Source organism: Gymnogyps californianus, chromosome 1 (assembly GCF_018139145.2).
Source record: "Gymnogyps californianus isolate 813 chromosome 1, ASM1813914v2, whole genome shotgun sequence".
Lineage (NCBI taxonomy): Eukaryota > Metazoa > Chordata > Aves > Accipitriformes > Cathartidae > Gymnogyps > Gymnogyps californianus.
The window spans coordinates 211,338,404-211,352,942 of NC_059471.1; the positions used below are offsets into that span (position 1 = coordinate 211,338,404).

Consider the following 14,539-nt stretch of genomic DNA (forward strand, 5'->3'; position numbering starts at 1 on the left):
ATGAATAACTTGAGCACTTAGTAATTGTACAGCCAGATCCAGATCTGCCACTGTAACCCTTGTTGCTGTGATTGTTTCTCATCACAAACGCAGGATGTTACGTGTATTCCTGTAGTAGTTTGATGTGTAACTTAATGAAAACAGTCAAAACAAGCCACACCTCTGCTGTCTGTAACCAGAAATTACTACAACCCATGTTTGTGACAGGATCCAAGCAAAACAGGAGGCATCATACTGCATTTTGTTCTACTTCCCACTGCAGCATTTAGGTCAAAGAACTGAATTATGGAGAATCTACCCTACAAAATTGTTTTTTAAATTCAGTATGCTCATTCCTGTGCAGGCCAGGGCATATCCTTTGGGTTTTGCTCTGTGTTGAACTATAATCATGATATGCTCGAGGACTCCTTCCTGTGAACCAGAGGAGAGCTTGTCTGCCCTTCAGTTCACTCAGAGGGAAATGGGAAGATAGTAAAGGACTGTCAGAACTCAAGTGATTTAGTCAGCAGCCTTATTTCAAATTGTTGTGTTACCAGAACAAATTAAAATACCACCAAAGCTCTGAACTTTACCCCAGCCTCAGGACTGAAACACCACTGGACGTGGGCTGACAGGTTTTGCGGGTGGATGGACAGATGTAAAGACAAAAGACCTGAATGCAGAACCCAGTCCTCTTGGCAGTGGAAACTCCCTCACTGCACAAATTACGTCCTTGCACTGTGCTTTCTGTGTAGCTGATGGCAAATGAGGTGCTTTAGCATGCATCATATGAAATGCATATTGCCTATGGAAAATGCAAAATGCACATTACATCTATTGAGGAGGGGACTCATCAGATTTTGAGGGTTCACCAGATATGCAGTAAGACTCAGGTACTAACCTAACTACTGGAGTGGAACATTACCCAGCCCTTTAACATCAGGCTGTGATGGTAATAAATAGCAATATCTAGATATATAAGTAAGGGAGCTAAATACTCCCCCAAACACCCAGCAAGGAATTAGAGAAACCTGTGTCTTGCATCCCCTTAAAAGCTGACAGTGAGCTAGCTTTCTGAAAGTCTAGTTACTAGAAAATAACCAGAATACTTGTAAAAAGTCAGAGGAGTTGCAGTCCCAGAGGCTGCAAAGTCACTGAGATTTCAGATATCTTCTAGTAATGTAGCATCCACACTGACCCAAAAATTTACTTATTTACTAGCATTATTTCCTGCAGCTTCTTGGGTATCCACTAGCAGAATAAAGAATCATCTGGCCCTGTATTAGGCAAACCTTTTGTTTGTTAATCTGCCCAGCTCACTGCATGTATCATGGCATTTGACATTAGATACTGGTTCCAAAAAATACATGAGGAATCAATTACAACAGGAAATTGCTGCTAAATGAATTTTGCAAATGGAAAATCCTGAACAGCCGTTTTCTTAATTTTTTTTTCTATTTTTAATGATATATTTTTAATTTTTCTTCCTCATTTTACAGGAGGCAAAGGGAGATTTTTCAAGGTAGGTGAACTTAGAAGTTTTTGCCATTGTGTGCTGTGAGAATGAATCTGGTAAAATCACTGTGTGAGCGATGCGACTCAGTTGTAGCTGTGTAGCAACAGGAATGCATTGCTAACATAGACATCGTGTTTCCTAAAATCATTTCTTCACAAAACACAGCCTTTGACCAGAGCATGCCTTGCAAACAGCATTGTTTGTGACTTTGTTGTTGACAAATCTCTTTATATGCCCGTGAAGTTCAGGAAATAGACTAGTCTTCGGAAGGAAATTACCAAGGAAATGACTCTACAATCATTGTTATATCACAGATCCAGCCAGAGGCAACATTAAAATTCCATCACTAATTGATATTTCAGCTTGAATTTGGAGAGTTCTCAAAATCACAATTTAGATAATTGGTTTTGTTGAACTTCCGCTATCCCTTGAGCCAAATCTTCAGATTGCTGTAAGAAATTCAAAGAGGTGACTGTGCTTGGTGTTTCAGAAGACTGTTAATGAAATGCCCAGGAATTTTCATTTAGGTTGACAGTATGTCAGTTACACATTAGTAGTAATCAAAGGTCAGATGGCTGTTTGATGCCTCTTGTGAGAAACATGAAAGTTCTTCATCTGAAGCTCAGGAGAACTGTCTATGCTAAAAATTTCACATACACCATATATTACTTTTGCTGACCTGAACATGAGTTCAGCTGGAGGACCACAATATCCATTGAAGTTAGTTTCAGAGAAGAAAACAAGGTGTGAATGGGCAGTGAGGTTGAATTGCCAGATGAGCCTAAAGAGGTGTCTTAACTTTGTCAGCATTGAGATACACTGAGAGAAGACTGTAACGATACTCTGTGCACCCATAGGAGGCTGTGTATAACAGGCAGGTTCCGCCGTCTGGTGGACTGGGACTTCTAGCCAGCTAAAATTGAGACAAATCAGTGAAAAGGAACAACGCATTGCAAATACTGCCTGCCCATTATGGAATCTGAGATGACATAAGGTAACCCTTGCTAAAAGGAAGTTTAAGTTCTGTCTTATCATTTCTCAAAACCTTAATCAACTTGCAAAATCCTGACATGCATCTGACCACAGAAACACAAGCCCAGTCTTGCTTCATTTTTCAGTTCCACCCGATTTGGAATAACTCAGCTATCAGCAGTGTTTATTTAGGGGGTACTGGAGTGCATGCGGCTCTTTTACTTTTCAGTTTGGTTTTCAATGCGCTGCCAAGTGCTTAGCCCAGAAGAGCTGGACCAACCAGAGTTTTGCCATTCAAACCTGTGATAAACCACATCTTCCACTGGTTTTGCTATGAAGAGCAATATTTAATGTTTCTCAGAATATCTTGGACATGACGAAAACACACTCAGAAAGTATACATTCAGACTGTGAAACACAGAATAGAAAGGAATCAGATGGCTTGGAGTAATAGGACTGAAAGCATTTTATCTTCAAGTATCTGTTTCCAGACCAGAAGTGGAAACAGCCGGTGGAAAGCATCCATCTGCTAAAAGCTGTTTGATGTCCGTTGTGAAAGGAATGGTTGAGTTTATCACAGTGCATTTCTCTAGGCCACAGAGAAATGAGGAATCTTTTCTGAGAGCACAGAAGATACCTCAACACATGGTGTTAACTGCTGCCTCCACATCAGTGTGGCAGTCGTCACCATCCCCATTAAAACAGTTAGCTCTTTGTCCTTTTCACCTGTGGATCACAATGGTTGGAAGTGGAAGGGGGAATGCTTACATCCAAGTCAGGCAGAGAAGCAGTGTCATAATAACAACTTGGTGACACTGCCAGGGATCTTAATTTATAAATGGGCTTTGGTGGCAAAGCAATCTGCCATATTAGTGGAGTTTAAAGCCTATTCTTGGAGGAAGGTAGAAGAATGCTACCCTGACCCTCTATGGTCTAGGAGAAGACTTAGCATCTCCAGGGATGTCTGTCCAGCAGCTCCCCTCTAATGTGCGCTGACATGGGTTTATGTGCTGGGTGAGATCCAGGTGCTACTGAAGTCAACATGAGGTCATTGTGGTCAAGATTTTGCCTGCTGAGATTTGTGGTTATTCGTATCAGCAGTGTAAAATCTGGGAGGCAAATCAAGGCTGGGGCCAGCCAGAGGAACTGCAGATGGAGACAAACGTTCTGACTTCTCTTAGGGCTGAAGTTAGCTTCAGTGTTTGAAGTTAGTTGATTTTGAAATGCTGTTTAAAATAGAAGTGGCTACTCTTTGAAACGGAGCAGCTCTGCAGTTGTGAATGTCTTGCTGCTGAGATTTAAAGATAATGTTGTGCATGGCAGCATACATTGCGTGAAGGCTGAACTCTTGAACTCCTGCTTTGTTTTTGAAGAAATAAGTTAATTCTAAAGGGTTGCATGCTTGGAACGCAGACTGCAGATTTCCCACACCTGTCCTGTCTACTGCCACTAGCAGATTTATAGCCTGTGAGACTGCAAGTTTCTCTTTGGCCCTAATCCAGAAAAGTGCATAAGCACCAGCTCATTTGTAGTGATGGGAGAATTGCTGTTCCCCGTGGGAGCCTTCCTATGAGTCACTGCCAATCACCTCAGGTGCTGGGATAGCCAATGCCAAATTGTCACAATTTCAGCTGCGGGTTGGCACCTGCCCATGGTGGCCAGAGTGTGATTACCTCCAAACCCCACTGCACCCAGGTGGTGGATCACAAGGAGCTGGTTCAGGACTCCTGAATGCAGTTGCAAGTCTGCTTTTTGGGCCTCATGGGAGCTCAAAAAACAGAACTGATCTTACAAACTGTAGCAGTCAGTTTTCTGCCTCTGTGAACTGATGCATCTACAATGACAGCAGCTCCCACTGCTGCTTTTGAGGAAATCATCCCATGCCTCAGAATAATGACTGCGCTCATAGTACTCCTCTTTCCTTTCCCCAAAAGGGGCTTCTGTGCCATTTCAAACACATGTTCTACATCCTTTGGTAGGACATCACCATGCATGAGTCTCTATCACTGATTCTTGCCACCTTGGACTACCGCCTAACTCGGGCATTACAATGACTGCCCAGTGTTTGGTAAGCCTGGAGAGCACATAGTCTGAGTCACCCTTATCTGTCTTGAACTAAGATGCCACAATAGCCCTGACAGATCAGTTTGGCACCTATAACAAGCAATTTGACTAAGCTCTCTTCCATTTCTAATGTGTGCTTCATTTCAAAAACAAGCCCATCAGAAACCCTGAGCTCCTGAACCCGTTTAGATCAACTAAGAAAAGTATTTCTCAGTGTTTTGGCCTGGTAAGTGGCCTGGTCCAACTCAGTGTTTTGCAAGCAGAGTTGTACAAAGGGCCCATCTCTTAGTTGATACAGATTTAGGTACAGCAAGGTTTAAAATCAAAAGTTATTCTCCTTCAGAAGTTCCTAGTCCTGCATTAAAGGAGAGTGATTTTCATGTTATTTAAGAGAATCCCCAAATGCTTCAGCTGTTTACATTTAGGTTTACATTTAGGCTGGGACATACCACTGAATTTAGGACAATTGAATATCCCTGTGCAGCTGATTCTCAGGTTGAACAGGACACAAGATTGGATCTGTGCTTTTTGATATTAGCTGCAAAAATTTTGACTTCAAAGGCACAGAATCACGTGTATAAAGCTCCTAAACTAGTATCCTGCAGACAGATGTAAAGGCTATTAGCTCAAGCTAATCTTGTTTCTAGTTGGGAGCTGAGTCACACTTGGTTGGCAGAGCATGGGCAGGACAAGTTTCAATTCCTTAGATGAACACAAATCCTACAGGTGTGACTCTCTCTAGCCTACATAGAGGAAGGAACCAGGGTGCCCTGGCTAATTTGGGGGGGAGCATCACATATTGTTAAAACAGTTGAGATTTTTCCCCTAAATTAATCCTACCAGATTTAGAGTCCAGGCTGACATTTACCAAAATCTTTGGGAAACTCATACCAACTTTGGTTTTAAATGTTCAGAATCCAGCTCTTCAACCTTAAACAGCATCTATGTCAAAGCAGCTGGAAATAACATATACTGATCATTTGTCCCTCAGTTTGGGGAGGGGAAAGAAAAAACCCTAAGTAAAACAAAATCCTGAACCGTTGCAGCTAGTTCCTCAGACAGGCTCTCATTGCTAGATTTCTTCCAGTTAAGCAATATGAGACATTTCGAGTGAACTCCAAGTATCTCCCAGCAACATATGAAAGAATAACAAGGGAGGGAAGCAAATGGCCAGTTTCCTGTTAAGCAGAATTTCACAATAATTTCAACGTTCGGGCAGATGGTAATCTAACATAGTTTCAGGCTTACTTTTCTTTCTGTGTAACCGAGTGACATTTAACCAATTAGAATTTATCAAGGGGTTACCAAACCCAGGCTGCATTCTTGCAGCCTTATGAAGAAGATCCTAAACACTGTATTTCAAATGGTACCATTTAATCCGAGAATCTCAGACTCTGCATTTCCTCTTGCATTCAACAGAATGAATTACCATGCTGAGAAGAGTTGATAACTTTAACCTGCAGTTTTGTTTTGTTACTGATCATTGTTATTACACATGCTGGAAAATGTATGGATTTCCTGAGACAACTGCATATGTAATCTTGTTCAAAATTATTGCAGCCAGTTTGCAAAAACTTGTTTTTCACAAAATGCTTATGAAGTGGCTAGGTAGGCCTTTTACCCCAAGGTGTAGATAGAAATACTGAGATGTGGTGACTAATTTATTTGGCCAAGTTATTATTAGCCAAATAAATATTGGTTATACTATTAAACAGGCAGTACCAGAACTAGGACCAGAACTCAGGAGTTCTGTTTTCTAGGTCCATTCTCCAGTCAGTCGACCTTATTTCTGGGTATCTAACCAGCTTTCAGGAACCCATGCAGATGACTTTTCCAGTTCAGTTTTCATATTGTTATTCAGTCTTTTAAATATTGTAATTTCCACCATAGTGCAGGAATAAAGTGGTCTAGAGGACACAGAGAAAGTGTGTTTGGAGCCTTTCCCCTGTATATTAATAAATCTGTATCGAAATTACTCTTCCATATATAACAACCCTGGAGGTTGGACACTTTCAAATATAAAATAAATGCAGCACAAGTGACCGGATTAAACAAACACTTTCTAAATACAGTAATAAAATAAACACACTGAGATATTTCACTAGAAAGAGTGGGAAAGGCAGTAAGTACAAAACCACTTGTGAACCTGCTGGAAACATTTTAAAAATTAAGGGGTTTGGTGTTTTAAAAGGAGCCAACAGGAAAGTGACCTCATGGCCACTAGTTCAAATGCAACCTGAGTCATTATTTTTTTCTTTTTCTTGATTTGACATCCTTTTGGGAGTCTAAATTCATTTGTCTTGAGACAAGTCTTGCCAGAAGACTTAGTGAATATATGGACCATGGAATGAAATACCTTTTTGTTCCTGGAAGTGATTACCTGAAATACATTTGGTGCTTTGAAGTTGTGAGGCACTACCTTTACGGTATTTTCTAGGTACTGAGCAGAAATGCTAATCCCATCCGACAACATCACTAAGAATGTCTTTTTCTCTGATTCTTAAAAGACTTTTTATCACAGTGCAAGCAAGGTTTGCTCCTCACTGACAGACAAGATGGAGTTGACTGGTGTTAGCCCTTTCTTTTATGGGAGCCATTACTGATTCAGGCTTTTTCCCAGACTCTCAAAGATAGTCACCACTAATTTTGCCCTATTTGACAGTTTTCTGGGCTCAGAAAGTCCCTGTTTGGAAGTTACTCCCTGTTTTCCCAGAAAAGTTTTGGAAATTCCTCACTTCCTTCTATGAACAGCCAGCCTCAAAAAATCTTCATTTGAGGGCAGTGACTGCTGCTTGTGCTCCAGTTGTGCTGGGTTCTTTTTTTTTTCCCAGTTTCTTTAAAAATGTCAAAAAACTCAGTAAGAGCCGAGTACGCACACACTGTGGAGGAGACGTCTCTGGGCAGATCCAGTAAACTCTGTAAACAGCAACAGCTTGTTTTCTAGGCTGTCAGTCACAGAACAGAGCAGCCAGATCAGCAGATAACGTGGAACAGAGCAGCTTCTTGTTCAAACTTGTGCAGATATTTACCTGCCATGGAAGAAAAAACCTGAATAGTTTTTAGGCATTTGCACTTACAAAGGAAGATCTATCTGATGGTCAAATGACCATGGGATTTAGGCAGGAGTGGGTGTTGAAACACTGTTCGTCAAGAGGCATTTGAGTTGGCATATGAGGTGCTACGGAGTGGTTTTCTATGTGCTTAGCATGGAAGTGGTTGCCTTAGTCATTTCTTGTAAGTGCTGTTCTACACATCTTCACTCTGCAAAATTTGAACCTAATTGAGGCTTGGGCATCTCTGTTATAGATTTGTCTTGACTAGAAGTTGTGGTCCTGTTTTAAAACTCCTTAATTGATTGTCAGGGAACTACCATGATAATAAATGCCTGTAGACATACCCAAAATGCCTGCTCCAGGATTTATGTTAGTGGTTTACCCTATGGCCCAACCTAGCAATTAACCTGCAAACTCCAATTAAGACAAACCCACCTAGGTCTCAGGCAGAGCCTGCTGCTGGGATGTGCAAATGGAGAAATGCTGTGGGAAGATTTTTACAACAACTGAAGCAGTATCACGTCTCTGCAAGTCACTATACAGACTGTCCCAGAGACAAGAACAAAACTCAGGGTGACCTGGCACGTCCAAGGGCTCCTTGGGTCTTTAGCAGATGTTAGGATGGCTGGTCTGGGGATGCTGGGGGATGCCAAGACTACCTGTCTGCCTGGTTAATGGCCCTGCTGCCCTACAGGAGAAGCCAGTGGGCTGGGAAATCTGGAGCTCTGGAAGACGTATCTCTCTCCACAGCTCCAGGACAGCTACACTTATTGGCAGGATAAAGGCCAGGGTACAAGAAGGCAGAAAAAACCTGCTATTAAGAAGTAAGCCAATAAACATGAATTCTTTGGCACTCCTCAGTGTCCTGTCTGGCCCTCTTGGCTGTGTATTTCTACAATTTTAAAAGTAACAGCAACACTGCCTTCCTTCCCAAGCGTTTGAGGGATTTTTTTTCATGTGCGCACAATTCCTCGTGTGTTTACAAGTGGGAAGGGAGGCATTTTGGGTCTGTAGGAGAAAATCCCGTGGTTTCATTTCATCTGTGAGAATCTGCCTCCCGTTTCATGAGCTCTCCCTGCTCACTGCTGTGCAGTGATGCTGCTCCAGCTGGCCAGTGTGGACACTAGAGGTTGCAGGGAGGAGAACGTTAGCCAAGTGGTTGGGCCTGGTCCCATGGAGGGTTTTGTGTAGCAGGACACAAATTCAGCCTGGAGTCTTATCAGTGAAGATGTTGTGCAAAGGCCAAGTCACTGGGGCAAGAGGCTAAGAGCACCCTGTGATGCTAAGAAAGCAAATCATTACTTTTTGCAGCAGGTTGTAAGGCATTAAATAACGATGTTTTATTGCAGCTGAAAGCATCACTTTCTCTCTGTATGAACATGTCCATGGGACCCTCCTCAATAAAATGTGACACAGTGGCTTTTGTGTCCAGTCACTGGTAGGAAGTGCTTCAACATAGCCATCTGGGAGAGCTTCTCTCCAATTTTGATAATAGAGGGAAAAGTTAACTGGGCTGCCATAAAACAAATAAAGAGAGAAGAAAAAGGAAACCCCAGTGCCTTTTGTTAAGGAGGAACAGATGTAGAGCCGTAGCAGCCTGCCAGCTAGGTCAGGTCATATCAAATTGTGGTTGTTTTCTTGTAGCCTGATCCTCCTTTTGAACTCTCTTTCAGCAATGAAGTTGTAAGGAATGAATTAAAGAAGCTGCCAGCCCTTCCAACACCAGCGCTGAAGGAGCATCCTTCCCTCGCTTACTGGTAATGTATCATTCTGCTGAGCAGCTTTGCAGTGTCTTATGCAGGACCTGGCTCTGGCAATAAGTGAACTGAGAGTGGAACTGGGATGCAGGGATTCCTGCCTTCTAGCTCTGGGTCTGCCACTGACTCATTGCATGATTCAACACAAGTACAGCTACCACCCTGGGCCTCAGTTTCCCCATCTGCCAAATGGCTGCAGTAATGTCTGGCCAGAAAATTCAGTGTAAACTTGCAAGTCTCCTGATGAAATCAAGAGGCCTAATGTGCCATTTCCTTTCCCAGCACTTTGCATTTGTGCAAAGAGTCTTCCCAGTTTGAAATGTCAATGTTTTGCACTGCTCTGTGTTATTTTTGAGTGATTGAGCTTCATCTTGCAAGTCCTCCCTGCATGGCATAGCTGAACTAAAAGGGATAGATTTCTCCTTTTATACGAACTAGGTGATGTTTGGAGGTGGAGGCTTGGGAGCTCTGTCTTTATTGCACTGAAAATTAAATCCAGGGTAGGAGCAGGGTCACAATTAAATTTTGTATGCCCCACACATAGATTCTTGGTGCCACCCTGCCTATCCCTTTTATCTGTGCAAATAGCAAAGAATTTGGGGGAAGACTGTTCATTAACGGGGAGATGCTTTCACTTGATTTTCTGCTTGTTCCTCTTTCATGTTTGCCTTTAAAGCATTAGGCTATAAGCCTGGGGGTGGGAGTGAACTTCTTTATCTCCTACTCTTTTAATTTCTGCATCTTGGAAATCTGAGGATGGCAGGGGGAAACAAATCAGTTTGTAGTTTATGATCTCAATTCTTCCCTTTGCCAGGAAGGCCATCCACTTTTCCTAGCACGGCTACAATACCAGAATTAGCTGTACCTCATGTCAAGCTGTAGGCAAGCTAGTCTGTGAAGTCTCCTCATCACCTTCTGAGCACATCAGGAGAGACTCGGAGTCCCTGGCTGAGGTTAGGAACACTGACACAAAAGCTGTGGATCATCACAGTCTCCTGGTGTTTCTGTCTAAGAACCAAACCAAATCTTTATGAAAAATTGATAAATGTAGGCTGCCATTTCAGTGGAAGAAGGTCTCCCTCTTTGGAGCGTCTCTTTCCTTTTTCCACAAACTAATCCACACATTGAAAAGCAGTGCATTTCCAGCCAGGTCGGTGCCCTGGTCTGACTGACAGACTGGTAGCTCAAGCTAAAAGCCACCACAAGAGGAGTGGTGGGAACAAGTAGCCACGGACAGGGAAGGCAAATCTGACCCTTCAGCAGCAACATGGACTGAGGTCTTATTAAAGTGCCCACATAGCCTTTGCTTCGGTTGCCTGTGATGGTATCCGTACACAGGAAAGCAGTGACAAGCCAGGCTGCCTGTCAGGCCCCGTCTGCGATCGTCTGTCTGCCCCCACTGTCAGCAAGTGTTAGTCAACATGCCTATGCTAAGGACTTCTGCTGGGAATGCTCAGTGAGGTCTGGGACTGCCTCTGTCTGTAAGACACTGTCCTTTGGTTTGGGCTATGTTCAGTCACCTGAAGCAAGAAGAGCCACGTAAAAACCTCATGCTCAGAATGCAAGTATTTACAGTTATACACAAGGTACAGCACTTCTTGCAGCTGTACTTAATTTTGTGGGAGTTCTCATGTGACTGAGAACAGGTCGCAGGTTGGGAAGCTGGTTGTTTCCAATGGGGTAATAAAACCAGTGGCTACAGTCCTGTGACTCCCTTGTGATTTCACTTCAGTAACCAGGTCTCAGAGACCTCTTATACATCAGTAGTTGATTATTTTTTAATGGTGGCTTTTTCATAAACACCCTGTGAAACGCTGAACACTCTCAGGAAGAGGCTGCTGGTCAATCAGACGAAAAGCCTCTGAAGTACAGATCAAACTTCAGTGATCTAAGAAGGCAGATTTTTAAAACTGTGTTTTCTGACACTTCTGCATCTCATGCAGATTACATACTGGATACAAATTTCATCCTGTTCTTTTCTGTGTGCAATCAGTTGTACGCTGCAGTTCTTCAGCATTAGCACAAAGCAGTAACAAGTGAATTTCCAGCTCTGGAAAGAACCATTTAAAACATTAGGGGTAGGATGGGTAATTGCTCTAGTTAGTTTAAAACAAACAAAGAACCCTGTGCTACATTTGTATAGGCTGAAATGGACTCAGAGGCTATAAAATGGATAATCAAGTAAATACTATGATACCTTCAGCAAGATATTATGATAGATCTGCATGAAATTATATAACATTTCCATCACACACCATGAAAAAGCGTCACCTGTTGCTCCTATCAAACATAGTAAGACCAGTGGGATGAGTCCTGGATTCTTAGATGCAGCGAGGGCTGAATCAGCACAGTTTGGTGCCTCCGGCTCCACCTTTATGGAGTCTCCTGGTTGCATACCCTTGCTGCAGGCCTTTCCCTTCACTGTAACCTCTTCTTGGAGGTTTGTAGACATCACAACAAAGATGAAGGTTGTAGTTTTTATGTCATCAGGTTTTTGTTTCCAGCTCTCTACAGATTAAGAAGAATCAGTTGCACATCTTGTTCTCAAGCATCTCTTAGCATCACTGATTACTGGTGAAGCAAGAAGGAGTTTGGGGGTTTTTTTTCTTTTAAATGAAAGCTGAGTTTCTGGTCCTCCCACACAGTCCAGGAACTGGGACCCTGAGTTTTGATTTCTCTTGCCCATGCATGGAAACAACTGACAGTATTTATTATTTTAGACACAAAACTAATCACAATGAGACAGGAGAGAACCTGTGTTAGTTCACAGCACTCCTTTCCAGCCATTGTCGCTGCATTTTATCTCAATTCAGATCCTTCTCAGCAAGCCAGCCCAGTACTAGGCTGCCAGTAAGAATGCAAGGAGGAGATGCAACGGCACAAAAGTGGGTGCTAGAATGGGATTTTCAACAGACCAGGGGGAAGATAGACTTCTCCCAGGTTCCAACAGACGTTGAATGCAAGCTTGGTTTTAGCAACCTAAAGCATCAGCATTGCTAGAAAATTCACCCCTGAGAATATCAGCTGAAAATAACTATTTAGTTTCTCTAATACAACACAGACCTGAGGCTCTGATCCTGCTCTTGGTCCCTTTGGCCCAAGAGATGCTCTTTTGGCTTCAGTGGGACAGCATATGACTGCAAATAAAGACGTTAGTAAGTTCCAGAATATAATCAAGATGGATAAAGGTTAGAAACAGAACAACAGTGAGGCGCAGCAATGAGTGGACAGGTATTTAAAACAGCTCAGTGTGCTGGGAAGAGAGGGGGGAAACAATTACCCTTGAAAATCTGGATCTGATAATAAGAAACTCTGGCCTTGCATTTGCTTGCAAGTTGTCTGCCATCCAGTTCTGTAAGCTGCTGGGACAGGAGGGATTTCTTGGTAGTTCTAAAGATCTTTATCAGAGTTGTCTGCTGCAGGATATCATCCAGGTACTAATTTTTGCAGCTTTGGGGGGAATGTTTTATGAGCTGGCAAACAGACGGTAGTCCTTCGGCAGCCTCCGTGTCTCCACGTTAATTAAGCATCCTCTGTCAGCCCTGCGTTATGAATGAGTTTCTGTGTCACTGACACAGCAACAAGCCAGAGCAGGGGGAGAGGAGACGTCAGTTGGTGATCCAGGCAGTGTCCCAGCACTCTCCCAGCTGTCAATAGCAGCATGGCAGCCACTCAGAGATGAACAGCTGAAATGATAGGGGAGAATGTTTATAAGCTCTGCTAATGCTCCTTCTGACCCGTGAATGACTTTGCTTGTTTTCCCTGGCACATGCTGGGCTTACCCCTCTGTCCCAGAGCTGGAGGCAGAAAGTGACCTCTGTGCTGGATGATCCTTCTTGCGCAGGGAATGAAAAGGAAGTTCAAACAACTGTTCGAGGAGTGACTGTCACGCAGCTGGGGTGGGATTCATCTGACCATGAACATTTCTTCAGTGTAGACCTCTCCATCTGAGCTAGGTGCCCTCAGCTCCCTTTGCTGTCAGGATGAACTGTGCTCTGGAGTATCTGTTCCTTTCCCCAAAGTGTGACTAGCTCAGTGTTGTAGAAAGGTGAAAGGCAGCAAATCCCACTCTTAAATATTCATGGCTCGATTGATAATTCAGGCTTTATATTTTTTTGTCCAAAAGTAGAAACAAGGATAATACTTATCTGGCACTTAACATCTGTAGACCTCAAAACATTATACAATGGAAAGGAAGATTATCAGTATCCTAACAAGGCAATGGAGGTATAGAGAGTGTTGCCTGCATTTGTTTAGGAGAACTGGATAGAGCCTGGACTATCCCATATCTTTTAGTATGGGTTAAGAACATAACTTTATTCATCCCACTGTTCAGGAAGGCTCCCTGACATCTAATCTGTCCTTTTGAAGGAAATGGGCCATCGATTGGCTTCCCTACCCAAGAGGTATGATCTGGGAACATATCCATTATTTTATAATAATCATTTGTAAGAAAGCAGAGCACATCCGGAATCACATTAGGTAATCATCTGTAGGTACATCTATCCTTTCCTTGAATGGCATCAATATGAGAGCTTGATCTGTACAATAAACTGCACAGAGTGGAAACTAAAGCTGAGAGCATTTTCCACTGGAGATACTCCATTATTTTCTGAGAAGTCACTCCTAGTTTGTTCCTGTCTGAAACAGAGAAGAATTGCATCCACATGTAATCGTGGTTTTAAGAGGTAATTTCAAAGGGCTGGAAGCTCTCTCTGTCTATCTTTTTTATTAAGAATGAGGGGTTTTGGATATCTTCCAATGCTGAACACTCATGTGATTCAGTTATTGCCCCAAAAGTAATCCTGTTTATGATAATCATGGCAGGAGACCCAGGCTCTGCCTTCATGTGCACGCCCATAACATCTGTGGTACTTGCTTGGATCAGTGGGCTGAATATGGTTTCATAGCTGTTGAATTTATAGCTTACAGATCATTTTCTAAGCGTTAAAATTATTCTGACGGATTTGATGGGAGAGCTGGACCATTCCTTTACCCATGTAATTTGTCACTGACTCTATCAGCACCCTGTACCTGCTGTGGCGTGCTGGTGGGACATCACTTCACCTTGCCCCAATAAGAGCCCTTTTATTTTCGCAAGTGACTTTCGGGGGAAGTCACTTGGTCAGTGAGTAAGGAAATCAGTTACTCTCAGACAAATTACAGGCTTGTGGGGGAACAGCTGGCCCTGCTGACAA

General features: G+C 42.8%; 1 protein-coding gene across 1 annotated transcript in view; it reads left to right on the top strand.

The window, feature by feature from the left end:
• The window catches only part of FRMD4A (FERM domain containing 4A), a 208,442-nt gene that overhangs the window by 135,460 nt on the left and 58,443 nt on the right, over nucleotides 1–14,539 (top strand). The window contains 2 exon segments of the mRNA XM_050897605.1: nucleotides 1,479–1,501; nucleotides 9,258–9,341. Of these exon segments, the coding sequence (XP_050753562.1) occupies nucleotides 1,479–1,501; nucleotides 9,258–9,341 (107 nt within the window).